This window comes from Pipistrellus kuhlii, unplaced genomic scaffold (genome assembly GCF_014108245.1).
Source record: "Pipistrellus kuhlii isolate mPipKuh1 unplaced genomic scaffold, mPipKuh1.p scaffold_m20_p_4, whole genome shotgun sequence".
NCBI lineage: Eukaryota > Metazoa > Chordata > Mammalia > Chiroptera > Vespertilionidae > Pipistrellus > Pipistrellus kuhlii.
This window is the reverse complement of record NW_023425540.1, coordinates 22,029,491-22,042,821: the sequence shown is the minus strand read 5'-3', so window position 1 is coordinate 22,042,821 and position 13,331 is coordinate 22,029,491. Positions and strand designations below refer to the sequence as shown.

The 13,331-nt window shown below is 38.5% G+C and overlaps 1 protein-coding gene and 1 pseudogene across 10 annotated transcripts in view; one reads left to right on the top strand and one right to left on the bottom strand.

Annotated features, from left to right (window-relative positions):
• MTRR (5-methyltetrahydrofolate-homocysteine methyltransferase reductase) overlaps positions 1-13,331 on the top strand; it is a 40,993-nt gene that overhangs the window by 6,426 nt on the left and 21,236 nt on the right. For 8 of the 10 annotated variants that reach the window (XR_004982993.2, XM_036410200.2, XM_045571148.1 and 5 more), the window contains exons 5-8: positions 4,861-5,239; positions 8,089-8,211; positions 10,004-10,157; positions 11,172-11,260. Coding sequence is in view for 9 of the 10 variants with exons in the window: in XM_036410200.2 (XP_036266093.1) it covers positions 4,861-5,239; positions 8,089-8,211; positions 10,004-10,157; positions 11,172-11,260 (745 nt within the window). In the remaining variant the exon portion in view is untranslated. The remainder of the gene's footprint in view (positions 1-4,860; positions 5,240-8,088; positions 8,212-10,003; positions 10,158-11,171; positions 11,261-13,331) is intronic. The other 2 variants (XM_036410204.2, XM_036410205.2) reach the window with 2 other exon arrangements.
• Positions 6,258-6,701, bottom strand: LOC118703336 (annotated as a pseudogene).

The following is a 13,331-nucleotide window of genomic DNA, read 5'->3' as shown; positions in this document are numbered from 1 at the left end:
AAGGTAGCGAATTTAAGTGCCTCATCCTTCTAAGTATCTGCTAATGGGTGAAATTACAAAAGATGTCCCAGTACAGTTACCTTTGTCTAAAATGTGTAGGAATTTGTAAAAGTCAGCAATTTGTTTAGGAACTTAAATATCCTATATGTATGCCTTTCTCTGATTGCACACAGGAGAGTAACTCAGCAAGGGACCTCTTACATGGATGTGAGGCCATGCATCACTAATAGGGAACGCAGGTCCAGGCCTTCGCTGCAGGCTATGTTCTTGTCACTCTCTCCTTTACATCTTAATGCCCACCAGAAATACAATTTTCAATTTCATTACTTCTATTTACTTTTGCTTTTACAACTCAGTGTTCCACCCTATTGCCACCCTTTAAATCCTCTTACAGTGTATTTAAAGATCTGATAGATGTTGGTGGTCTTATAACTCATTCTGTCATTTAACCTTTAACTATTTTAGTCAGGTAAAAGGACACACACTTAATTTTTTTCTATCAGGTGCATACATTAAATTAATTCTCACTAGATTTATGCTTATGAATAATGTCAAGTTCAGCCAATGTCTTGCTTTTTTGCATGTTACAACCTTGTATGAGGGTGTTAGATACACTTTTATTCCACTTAACTCCCCCTTCATGTCCATCACTGCCTGCAGCTGTGGTGGTCTGCCTGCAGCTCTACTGTTGTAGATCTTCTCCATGTCCCCAGTGCACATGTTTTTGATGGTGACAAAGCTCTACCACATTTCCTTGCATGTTACTTTTTAGTTTTGTCCCTTTATACATATTGGGCTTTCTTCCAGAATTTTGTTGACATTAAATGTTTTTTGCCTTATGTGAGCTGTTTAATTTCTAACTCCTTATATAGTTCCTTAGCCTTTTATTGTGTCCATATTTTACTTCTTTTCAAATGCTTTTGGTTTCTCTGATCATTTATTGGATCAGGCATTAAACATTTTTAATCTAGGAGAGAAACCAATATGGCGGCATAGGTAAACACATAAACTGCTGCCTCACACAAAATTTCAAAATTACAATTAAAAGACAAAATGGACATCATTCAGAACCACAAGAAGGCTGGCTGAGTAGAAATTCTAAAGGAAAGAGAAAAGCACACGGAGACTCACAGGAGCTATGGAAGGCAGAGGTACAGAGGCGCACGCGCAGAGAGGGCTGGCAACCGAGTACACGGCTGACTTTCTCAGGAGGGAGACAAAAGCTCCCATCTGCTCTGAACTACAGTTCTAGGTGAGACTCTGGGGACCCAGACTCATACAAGGAGAAACTGGACTGTCTAGAAGCTGGTGAAACTTGAGGGTGGTTTTCTCTCAAGGTGCTTGCAATGATTACTACGGGAGATTGAGACTCAGGGGCCTCTTAGGGCAGGGCTGACGGGAAACGGTTGCTGTTTGCTCTGCCCTGAGACTTCACCCCATCCATGGTGAGCACAGAGGCTTTTGCATATGAATTGCCTAGTCCTTTGAATTCTAAACTTATCTAACAAACTGCAGCTGAGTCAGTGAGACCCAGAACATCCAAAAGAAGGCCCAAGGCCCCACAGCAGCTTGCATTGCTTCACAGCTGGGCCTCATCTGGGCACCTTCGAAACCCAAACAAAGAAGAAGAATCTACAGATCTTTCCGTAGCTCCTGCTGGGTGGCCTCAGGCAGAGGCTAAATTTGCACCTCCTTGGAGATCCAAGAGACAGGGTACCCAGGGGTCAGAGTGGGACCATCCAGATTACAACTCCTCAATTCATAAAGGACACACTTTGGGGACAGACTCGGTGAGCACCAAAGCCCCACTGAAGCAAGTCTTGTCTCATTAGGGTGTCTCCAGCACTGAAATTCCCCCATCGTAGACACAGCTGATCCTCACAGCCAATTTGCCTAGAGGTCATTTCCTCCTAGTAATACCAACAACAATCAAGGCTTAACTACAACAAGACTGTGCACACAGTCCACAAAGGGGTGCACCAAGAGTGTCCATCTCAGGTAACTGGAGAGGCTTAGCCACTCGGCCTTATAGGACACCAAACACACAAAGCCACTCTATCTACTCAGGGAAGCAGCCAAAATGTGGGGACAAAGAAACAGGTCACAAATGAAAGAAATGGAGGAAAGCAAACAACTGGATATAGAGTTCAAAACCAAAGTTATAAGGTTTCTTAAGAATTTTCTAGAAAAGGCCAATAAATTTAGCAAGACCCTCAAGGATATGAAAAAGCACCCACTAGAAATTAAACATACATTGACTGAAATAAAAATAATATACAAAGATCCAATAGCAGACTAGAGGAACTCAAGAATCAAGATTTGAAATACAAAGAAGCAAAAAACACCCTACCGGAAAAACAGAAAGAAAAAAGAATCCAAAAATATGAAGATAGTGTAAGGAGCTGCTGGAACAACTTCCAAGTGTATCAACATCCAAATGATGGGGGTATCAGAAGAAGAGAGAAAGCAAGATACTGAAAACCTATTTGAAGAAATAATGACAGAAAACTTCCCCACCTGGTGAAAGAAATAGACTTACAAGTCCAGAGAGCACACAGAACCTCAAACAAAAGGAATCCAAAGAGGACCACAGCAAGACACATCATAATTAAAATACCAAGAGTGAAAGACAAAGAATCTTAAAAGCAGCAAGAGGAAAAGTTAGTTACCTACAATGGAGCACCCATACGATTGTCAGCTGATTTCTCAACAGAAACTACGTAGGCCAGAAGGGAGTGGCAAGAAATATTCAAAGGGATGAATAACAAGAACCTACAATCAAGATTTCTCTACCCAGCAAAGCTATCATTCAGAATTGAAGGTCAAATAAAGAACTTCACAGTTAAGAAAAAGCTAAAGGAGTTCATCACTGCCAAACCAGTATTATATAAAATGCTGAAAGGTATTCTTTAAGAAGAGGAAAAAGAAGAAAAAGATAAAAATAAAAGTTATGCACAACAAATATTATACATATCTATCAACAAGTGAATCTAAAAATCAAGTGAATAAAAAAAATCTGATGAAGAAATAATATAATAGAGTCAGGGGCATAGAAAGGGAGTGGACAATTTTTGGAGAGAAAAGGGTGTGGGGGTGCATGAAAAGACTGGACAAAAATTCTACACCTATGGACAAGGGGGATGGGAGGTAAGGGCAGAGGGTGGAATGGGAACCGGGTGGAGGGGAGCTATGGGGGGCGGGGGGAAGAGGAACAATTGTAATAATCTGAACAATAAAGATTTATTTTTTTAAAAAAGTTTAAACCTATATTTCTGTTGCATGTCTTAAATTTTCAACCTAACTATCTTGAATTTTCTCTTTTCTAAAATTAAAATATTTTCAAGAGAACACCTGTTTTAATGTACCACCATATTGAAGGGGTTAAGAATGCAGATTGGAGTCCAAATACCTGGTTTAAATCCTTGATCCCTCACTTAATGATTGAAACCTTGGTCAAATCACTTAAGCTTTTTATGCTTCTGTTCTCCTTCGTGAAATCAATAATGATGGTATATATTGAGTAAGGTTCTTTGGGGACAAAAGAATTAATATAGGTTGTCCTCTTGGAATAGTACCTGCTATGTAATAAGCACTGATGAACATTTGCTGTCTCTCTGATTATTGTCTTCATATTTCTGAGTTGTGAGACTGTTTTTTCAATGTAACTGTCATTATTGAACTCATTATTTTATGAATTTGCTTTTCCAAAGGTTCATGACGGTTAAATGTACTGTATAACCAAATTTTGAGCTATGTACTATGTGAGCACCTAATGAATACAATGAAATTAGCAGGAGTCTGTAATAATACAGAGTCTAAAATGTGCCTTTTCTTAATAGTCATTTTGTGTTATGAATTGGAATTTAATTGGTACCTCCTTTTGAGTTGTGATTAAAGATGACAATAATGTTTCCAAGGTTCTGACACAGTCATTCTTATCTGTTCACTCATACCTTCTCTGTTCAAGGAACGTGGAGAATGTTATTGTGGAGTAGTCACACTTCGTTAGGAGTAGGTAGACCAACACATTTCAGATGTACTTATGAGCATTTTCCTCCGGTGTTCTGCCTCCCTGCAAATTTTACCAGAAAAATCGTTCAGAACTTATGGAGGATTTGAACAATTACTTAGTTAAAAGAGTTAGCATTTGGCCAAAACCGTTTTGGCTCAGCAGTAGAGCGTCGGTCTGCGGACTGAAAGGTTTCGGGTTCGATTCCGGTCAGGGGCATGTACCTTGGTTGCGGCCACATCCCCAGTAGGGGTGTGCAAGAGGCAGCTGATTGATGACTCTCTCTCATCGATGTTTCTAACTCTCTATCCCTCTCTCTCCCTCTCTGTACAAAATCAATAAAATATATTTTTAAAAAAATAAAATAAATAAAATACCTTCATTTCTGTTCTTTAACTTTTATACATGCTCATATTTTTTACAGCTCAGTGCTAATGAACTGAGAATAATTGTTCTGCTTTTAACTTAGTCATTCATCATTAATTTTTGTATCCTGAATAGTCTTCCTAGTGTTTTTCACAGTTGCCTAGGATTCTGTGAAATGAACAGACACTGCCATTACCCATTCTTATGTTTTTGTTATTTTTATCTTTTATTGATTCCAGAGAGAAAACGGGAGAAAGAGAGGGAGAGAAACCATTGGTTACCTCCTGCACGCACCCCAATTGGGGATCAAACTCAAAACCTGGGTGTGTGCTCTGACCTGAAATTGAACCTGCCACCCTTTTGGTGTACGGGAAGACACTACAACTAACTGAGCCACACCTGGTAGGGCAATTCTTATGTATTTAAATGGATAACTCAGGTATTTGTTTCTTTTTCCTTTTTTTTTTTTTTTTACAACAATCCAGTTTAGAACTTGTCGTTGAGCCGTGGATTGACGGGCTCTGGGCTGCCCTCACAAAGCATTTTGTGTCAAGGAAAGGAATAGAACAGATGAGTGTGACTCTCACAACAGCATCAACTGCCTCCCAGAGGATGGACCCTGTGAAACCAGAATTAATACACATCGAATCACAAGTTGAACTCCTCAGATTAGATGACTCAGGAAGAAAGGATTCTGAGGTTTTGGAACAAAATGCAGTGAACAGAGACCAGTCAAGTGCTTTGATAGCAGAACTTGAGTCCTCACTTACCCATTCAATACCCCCACTTTCCCAGGCCTCTCTGAATATTCCTGCTTTACCACCGGAATATTTACAGGTGCATTTGCATGAGTCTCCTGGCCAGGTAAGCAGCCTTGCTTCATTCTATGTATTATCTTACCATAGATGTGGGGGGTTTTTTGTTGTTGTTTTCTTTTGGTTTGTTTAATTACATTACAACAGAACTCAACAATCTATGGCCTGCTGGCCAAATGTAACCCACCACTCCCTTGTGGTTTGTAGTGTTTTATTGGAACACAGCCCATCTATTCACAAGCTCACAGCCACGCCCATCCATTCACAAGCTTCTGGCTGCTTCTGCATTGCTGTGGCGAGTTGAGTATTTACATCAGAGGTCTGCCCCCATGCACTTAAAAGCTGTTGTAATAATACATTACTTCTGTCTTTGAAGAAGTAAATGATTAAGAGCTCAGTTTCTCTGATATTTTGGAGAATTAACTTCTTGGTTTCTTATTTTAGATGTGAGTCAGAGAAGGGAAAACTGTTGTGGGCAGTCAGGATATTATCTCAGCAGCTAATCTTAAAGGAATCCTTAAAATCTTTTCTAGTGTGGATTTTGGTATCCTGGAGGCTCCATTTTAGGGATTATTTTTTTAAAAAAATATATATTTTATTGATTTGTTTACAGAGAGGAAAGTAGAAAGAGAGTTAGAAACATCTATGAGAGAGAAACATTGATCAGCTGCCTCTTGCATACCCCTACTGGGGATGTGCCTGCAACCAAGGTACATGCCCTTGACCGGAATCGAACCTGGGACCTTTCAGTCCGCAGGCTGATGCTCTATCCACTGAGCCAAACCGGTTTTGGCTATTATTCTTGATAATATCTTATAAACCTGTTTTTATCTATAGTAAGTCTTTTTATTTGCCTAGACTATTTTTTCTATCGACTAAATGACTTCAAAGGATTCTGTGTAAATTTTTACACTCATGTGAAATAATAGCTAACTTCTCCCCATGGCTGCCAGTATATGGTTTCCTGAAATTTTCTACAGTGTGCTTATGGTAAATTTTCAGTGCAGCCAGTTTGTTAATGCAGAGCCAAGTCTGCTTTCTTTTTTTTTTTTTTTTTTTTTTTTTTGAAATACAGCTTCCATTTATTTTCCCCAGAGAACTTTTCTTCGCTCTTTAAAGACTTAGCTTCTTACATGGGCTTTGGTGGAGGTCGTGGGGCAGCACTCGCAGGCCTGAATCGGGGCGGGGGTGTTCAGTCCTTCCGGGCTTCACGAGACCGATTCCGGACTACCTTGCTGTGAATGGCGCAGCTCACACAGTAGTGCAGCTTCACATACAGCTTGGGAAGCACATAGGCGTCGAAGACACTGGCTTCGGAGATGTCCCTGACGGCCGCGGCCTCCACTATGTTTCAAATGACAAACTTCTTAATGGCCTTGTCCTTGGGCACGCACTGGGCGCAGTTGGTGCAACGAATAGGCTGCACATGGCCTCGGCCTTTTTTGGCACGACCGTTATTCCTTCTTTTCTTGGTCATCTTGGAAACGAGGACCCGAGAGAGGACAAGTCTGCTTTCTTAAGATGCTTGACTGGAGTTCCACAGGGGCTTTCTTAAACCACACCCTCAAAGCTGCAAGCATGATTTGTAGTTCTTTATTTTCTTTTTAATGAAGAAACACTTAGACATTTGAGAAACAAGTTAAGTACAACTTTCAAATACATTAGAGCTATTTGCAAACATCTGATGTAATATGCATTTTTTTAACATCATATTTGCGGGGGGATTATTTATTTCAAAGAGGAAAGGAGAGGGAGAGACAGAAACATTAATGATGAGAGAGAATCATTGATTGACTGCCTTTTGCACACCCCCAACTGCGAATCAGGCCCACAACCCAGGCATGTGCCGTTGACCAAAAGTGAACCTGGGACCTTTCAGTCTGCAGGTCAATGTTCTATCCACTGAGCCAAACTGGCTAGGGCAGGATCTTCTATATATATAAAAACCTAAGCGATCAGCCCACTGGCCAGTAGGTATAATGCACACTGACCACCAGGTGGCAGGTGTTCAACACAGGAGCAGAAACCATAGGCATGGAAACATGGAACAGAATGATGAATCTCAGGGGGAAGGAGGGAGGGGGAAGGAGGGAAGAGATTAACCTAAGATCGTATATATACACGCAATACTAGAGGCCTGGTGCACTGATTCATGCACCAGTGGGGGTCCCTGTCAATTAAGATCCTTTGCCCAATTTTTATTAGATTATTTGTTGTTTTTAATTAGAACTTAGAAACGTCAAGTTGGAAAAGGTGTGGAGATGGTACAGAATTGGATTTCTTTACAGTTTCCCAGGAAATGTGCTGTCTAATATAAGCACCACTAGCATGTGTGGCTATTTAAATTTAAATTCGTGAAAATTAAATAAAATTCAGAATCCAGTTTTTTAATCACACTAACCATATTTCCAGTGTTCAAGTAGACACATGGGACTAGTGGTTCCTATATTGGCTAGTAGGAAACATTCCTGTTATCGAGAAAGCTCTGTTAAACATCACTGCCCACAATTGAGATTCTTGTGACCATCCAGACAGACATCTTTCAGTCTTAAACATCTATCGTTTCCTTCAGAATCACCTCCCTAAAATATGCATGCATGCTGTTTCCTTCTGCATAGCTTATTAGGAAGACTATTAGACATGTACATGAGGATGCTAGTATCTAGTACCCATATCTCAGAAATTCTAAAGTCCAACAGACAAGGCGTTTCAAGTGTAGGTGAGCTTCTCTTCTGAAAGATAGAGAAGCATCTGTGTGTAGTCACTCACCTCAGAAAAGAATACTTAAATATTCTGGATATTTTATAAGATCCTATAGATTTCACCTTAGTCACACAGTGAAGCAATGGTAAGTATTTTTGAAAATTGCATTTAATAATGTCACATTTCTTTCTCAAGGAGGAAAGCCAAGAATCTGTGACTTTAATGGATCCCATTTTTCAAGTTCCAGTTTCAAAGGCAGTTCAGCTGACTACAAATGATGCCATAAAAACCACTCTTCTGGTAGAATTGGACATTTCAGTAAGTTGCAGAATTTATTTCTCAGCACAGTTATGTTGTCAAGAAGTGCAGAGAGACTTGAGTGGCGTTATAGTCTGTACCACCTGCCTTTTATCCTTAACCCATCATACTTCTCCTCACTCACACCTGTTTTCTGCTCATTCTGGGAGGGCCTAACATGAGCAGCGCTCCTGGGGGGGAATCAGATTGAGAATAGTATTGCAGCCTTACACATTAAGCCAGGAAAGAATAATGGAATCCCAACAGTATTTTCCATATGAGAAGAGCCCTGGAAGAAATCAGATTACCTGAGATCAGCCAGCTAGCTGGAAATAGAGTTTAGACTACACAGTCATGGACAATTCATTTTTCAGTACTGGTTCTCATTCCTTTGAGAATCTGAAGGAAAATAAAAATCATTGGCCCTCTTTCCAGAGAAATTATTATATAAATATTTTCTGCAGTTTCGGGAAGCAGTATGTACTCCATAGTCTGAACTCCATCCACAAGCTTCTCTTCAATGATTCCCCAATCCATTACTCAAGTTAGGAAACTGATGGAGAATCCTGAGACCTCAATGCCCGAGTACTTCTTCCCAAAGTACTTTCTTATAACTCAAACCTCTGTTTTGATGAAGGTCCTGAGAAGTGCAGTGGGTTGCAATTTCAGAAAAATTAGGGCGCATCCAGTTACGTAGATTTAATTGAGTTTCCTAATAGTAAGAAAGAAATACAACAGGCATCAAGATTTTGCTTATGTATTTGTTTTGAAAGTTCTTAATATCCTCTGTTGTTTAATATTCTGTACACATAAAATAAAATGTTTTCATGTATACAGAATATTTAACAACTTGCAATATTAAGAGTATTCTGCTGTCCTATGCTTTTGTACTTACTCATAAAGAGGCAGAGGGTTGGTCAGCTGGTGGGTCCAGTCTGTCTCCCTCACAGGCTAGGGGTGTGAGCCTGTGTGGTCAGAGGCCTCGTGCAGGACCCTGGCCTGTGTAATAGGCAGTGGGAATGGGCTCCTCTCCAGCCCATGTTTGTTCACAGCCAGATGGTGTAACATTGTCAACTAGTGAAGAAAAGAATAGTGTTCTTTCCCATTCTGTTTCTCCCCAAAGGAAAAGAGTAACACAAAAGGAAATTGAAAACTAATACACACAACCTGGAGTAGTTTCCTTTGTTCATAATGTGTGTGTGTGCCTGTGTATATATGTGTATGTATGTTTTCATAGGAGGTTTTTTTTTTTTTTAACATGGATTACTAACATACTACTTACTGAGGTCCCTTACTCTTTAGAAAATGAGGAAGGTCTTCATTTCTATTGTGTAAATACTCAATGAAATAATGTAAAGTGCCAAGGCCGGTTTGGCTCAGTGGATAGAGCGTTGGGCTGCGGACTGAAAGGTCCCGGGTTCGATTCCAGTCAAAGGCATGTACATTGGTTGCGGGCACATCCCCAGTGGGGGGGGTGCAAGAGGCAGCTGATCGGTGATTCTCATTGATGTTTCTAACTATCTATCCCTCTATCTTCCTCTCTGTAAAAAAAATCAATAAAAATAAAAAAATAAAAATAAAGCAAAGTATTGGATAAATGTGGAATTTCATTTTTAAAATAACTTCTGATAAAGTATGTTCATTCAGTTTATTGGTCTTGTGAGCTTTTATTTTTTTACAATTAGAATCATTTTTTTAATTTATGTATTGAAATGGTCATTATAATAATAATTTTTAAAAAAACCTATGATTTTTTGCTCATAACTAAATTCTTTAATTAATTTGGGATTTTTTTTTGTTGATTCTTCTCTAGAAAACAGATTTTTCCTACCAGCCTGGGGATGCCTTCAACGTGATCTGTCCCAACAGTGACTCTGAGGTGCAGAGTCTACTGCAGAGATTGCAGCTCGCAGACCAAAGGGAACACCATGTCCTCTTGAACATTAAGGCTGACACCAAGAAGAAAGGTATGTCTCCTTCTTAAGGTGTCCTTGGGCCAACCAATCAGAGGTGGCAAATGCCAGTGCACCTCCCCCCAGGCCCCCATTCAGCACAGAGGGTCAGCCACATGCCAGGCACTGGCTGTTGGATTCTCGACCTTCACATCAGTTACAGAGTGAGATGATGATGGGTTTTATGCTTATTGGACAATACCAACGTTAAACGGGAATGTATTCAATAACTGGTCTTAGAGAAGCAGGTTGGTTAGTTGGGCTAATATGTTGGTTTGCTTTTTGCAATAAACATTATTTCAGGGACCCTTTCCCTTTCTCCACGTGAGAGTCTGTTCTGTGGAACTCTTCCCCCTCCCTACGTAGGAGTCTGTACTTGTTCTTTAATAAATTTCCACCTTTGCTATAAAAAATAAATAGACAATTTGTTTTTAAGTTCACATATTAAAATGTCACACAAGAAAAACTTCTTTATTATATGAAATTTTTTAAAAGGTTGTTTTCCTATTATGTTTATCATATTCTGTACACATAAAATGTTTTCATGTATACAGAATATTTAACAACTTGCAATATTAAGAGTATTCTGCTGTCCTATGCTTTTGTTATTTAATATAAAGAATTGCTTTTACTCATAATTAAAGGAAGTTATTTTTGTTGTTGTTATTTCTTAATCTTGAACTTGAGTTCAGTCAACTCTACCATTCTTTTTGAGAATCATACATGTTGTTAATAGACTACTGCCACATTTAGCTTTTTGTTTCTTGGTTTTGGGTAATTTTTTTTATTTGGCATACCTAGATTTGTTTGTCATAGCTATTGAATTTGTAGTTCTTTTGTTTTTTTGGTAAGTTACATTTTTCTGTTTTATTTTGGGGAAATTTTTTGACTGAATAAACTATGTCACAAATCCTAATGTAATTTGATATACTATAATGTAAGGTATTACTGTTACTTATGTTTTTAGGATGCAAAACATTTTACTTCTTATTTTCTGTGTCATGAACGCCTTCCTGTCTCTCTGAAAAGGAGCAGCCTTGCCCCAGCATATACCTGAGAGATGTTCTCTCCAGTTCATTCTTACCTGGTGCCTCGAAATACGAGCAGTTCCTAAAAAGGTACTTTTCTTTCTTCTTTGGGGAACTATTTACAAATATGCTTAGCTCTGTGTTAGATTTATTAAATAGACCTGGTATCTGCCCTTTGAAGGCTTTGAAAGCGCAGCATACTTTCAGAATTATTTCCCAAAGGTGTGTAGAATCTTTACAGTTGTCATAGGCAAATGTTTTTATATTGTGCTTACTTTTAAATTGTATGTTTTCTATTGAAATGAGATTTCTTATATAGGGTTTTTTGTTAGTCTTTTTTGGACATTAACTTGATGTAGCACATTAGTGATGAAGTGACCCTAGATGATGACCTTGTGTTATCCAGCTTTATTGACACCTTGTCTCTCTAAAGAGGGCAAGAAACTTAGGAGAGTGTAGGCTTACCCCACCCCTCTCCACTTGTCATCTGATTAATGTTGTTAAGCTTCCTTTTATGTAAATCTGTGGACATATTTATTGTTACTAGTATGTCAGAATTCTTCAGGTTTGAAAGGTTTTGGTAGGCTACACTGATATTTAGATGATTTGGAGATAGAACTATCCACTAGATGTCAGTGTTCAGCCCAGAGCTATATTTTTTTTAAATGTTGTAACTGGTTTCCCCCTAACCATTTCCCTCAAATGATGTTTAGGAGTAAAACTTTACAACCTGTACTTTGCCAAACTCGTATGACCAGTAAGCATAAACAGTGCTGTTATTAGGCTAAGGATGCAGTTTTTATTCTGTTTTATTAATATGTTTATTAAATTTGTCGCCTTTGGGAAGCAGGCTACTCGAGAAAGGTTCATTCCTAGACATGATAGGAGCAAATTTAGAATTCACTGTGCTGAAAGCTTTAGAATTTCATAAAGTATGTAAATATATATTATTTCTTACTTCAAAAGTAATATGCTCATTGTAAACATACAAGATACAAAAATAGCTAGCTCAAGAAGCAGAAGTCCCTTATAATCAGATCCTCAGAGTTAATGCTTGAATTTTGTTTTGCTGAAAACAAAAAAATATTAGGTCCTATAGTATGCATAACATTCTGTAACATGTGGTTTTTTTATTTAAAAAGAAGTCAGGAATTTGTATACCACGACTTGGAAATATTATTAGAGATAAAATGTCATATTACATGGATGTATCATAATTAAACTACTGACTTAATCATGAGCAGTGGTTCTTTTCAGTTTTTCACTATTAAAAAACACACACAAAAACAAACAAACAGGTGGCCCTAGATGGTTTGGCTCAGTGAATAAAGCATCAACCTGTGTACTGAAGGGTCCCAGGTTGGATTCCAGTAAGGGCACATGCCCGGGTTGCGGGCTCTGTTCACAGGAGAGGGTGGACAGGGGGCAGCCAATCAATGATTCTCTGTCATCATTGAGGTTTATATATCTCTCTCCTTTTCCCTTACTCTGTGAAATCAATAAAAATAAATCCTTTTTAAAAACCCAGGTAAACATTCTTTCACTATATTTATCTTTGCCACCTGTTTGAAATATTATTTTACATAAAATTTTTGGAGTAGAATTGCCACTTAAAAAAATACTTGCATTTTAAATTTTAGTAATGTTTGTCAGCTTATTTTCTATAAACAGTGCAGTACATCCTATTTTAGTGCCATAAAGTTTCTGTAATTCTAAAGTGAAAAATAACTTAAAGGATTTACAATTGCCAGTGTTTCACTATAATTTAGGATTTTTATTGATTTGAGAAATCGGTGCAAAGTGTTATTGGTAAATGTTATTACCTTACCATAGATTCCTCCAGAGTCTTGGATGTTTATTCATTCTACAGCCTTTCCTGAGTGTTTGGCACTATGTCTGGCACTTTGAGAAAGCCATGTGATCTGTTAGTCTCTGTATCATTAAGGCAACTTCTTAACTGAGCCCATGAAAACCCATGACCCCAAAAGAGCAGTCGTCTAGTCTACCCTGTTGAGAGAGTCCAGGACACACAATGTCTGAGCAGTGGAGTAAAAAAGTAGCATCATTCATTAGCATTTCAGATAGGATTTGATGTAAATAACTTGCTGAAGTTCTTTCATCCTAAATAACCTTGAATAGTAAGAGCTGTATTTGCCATTGA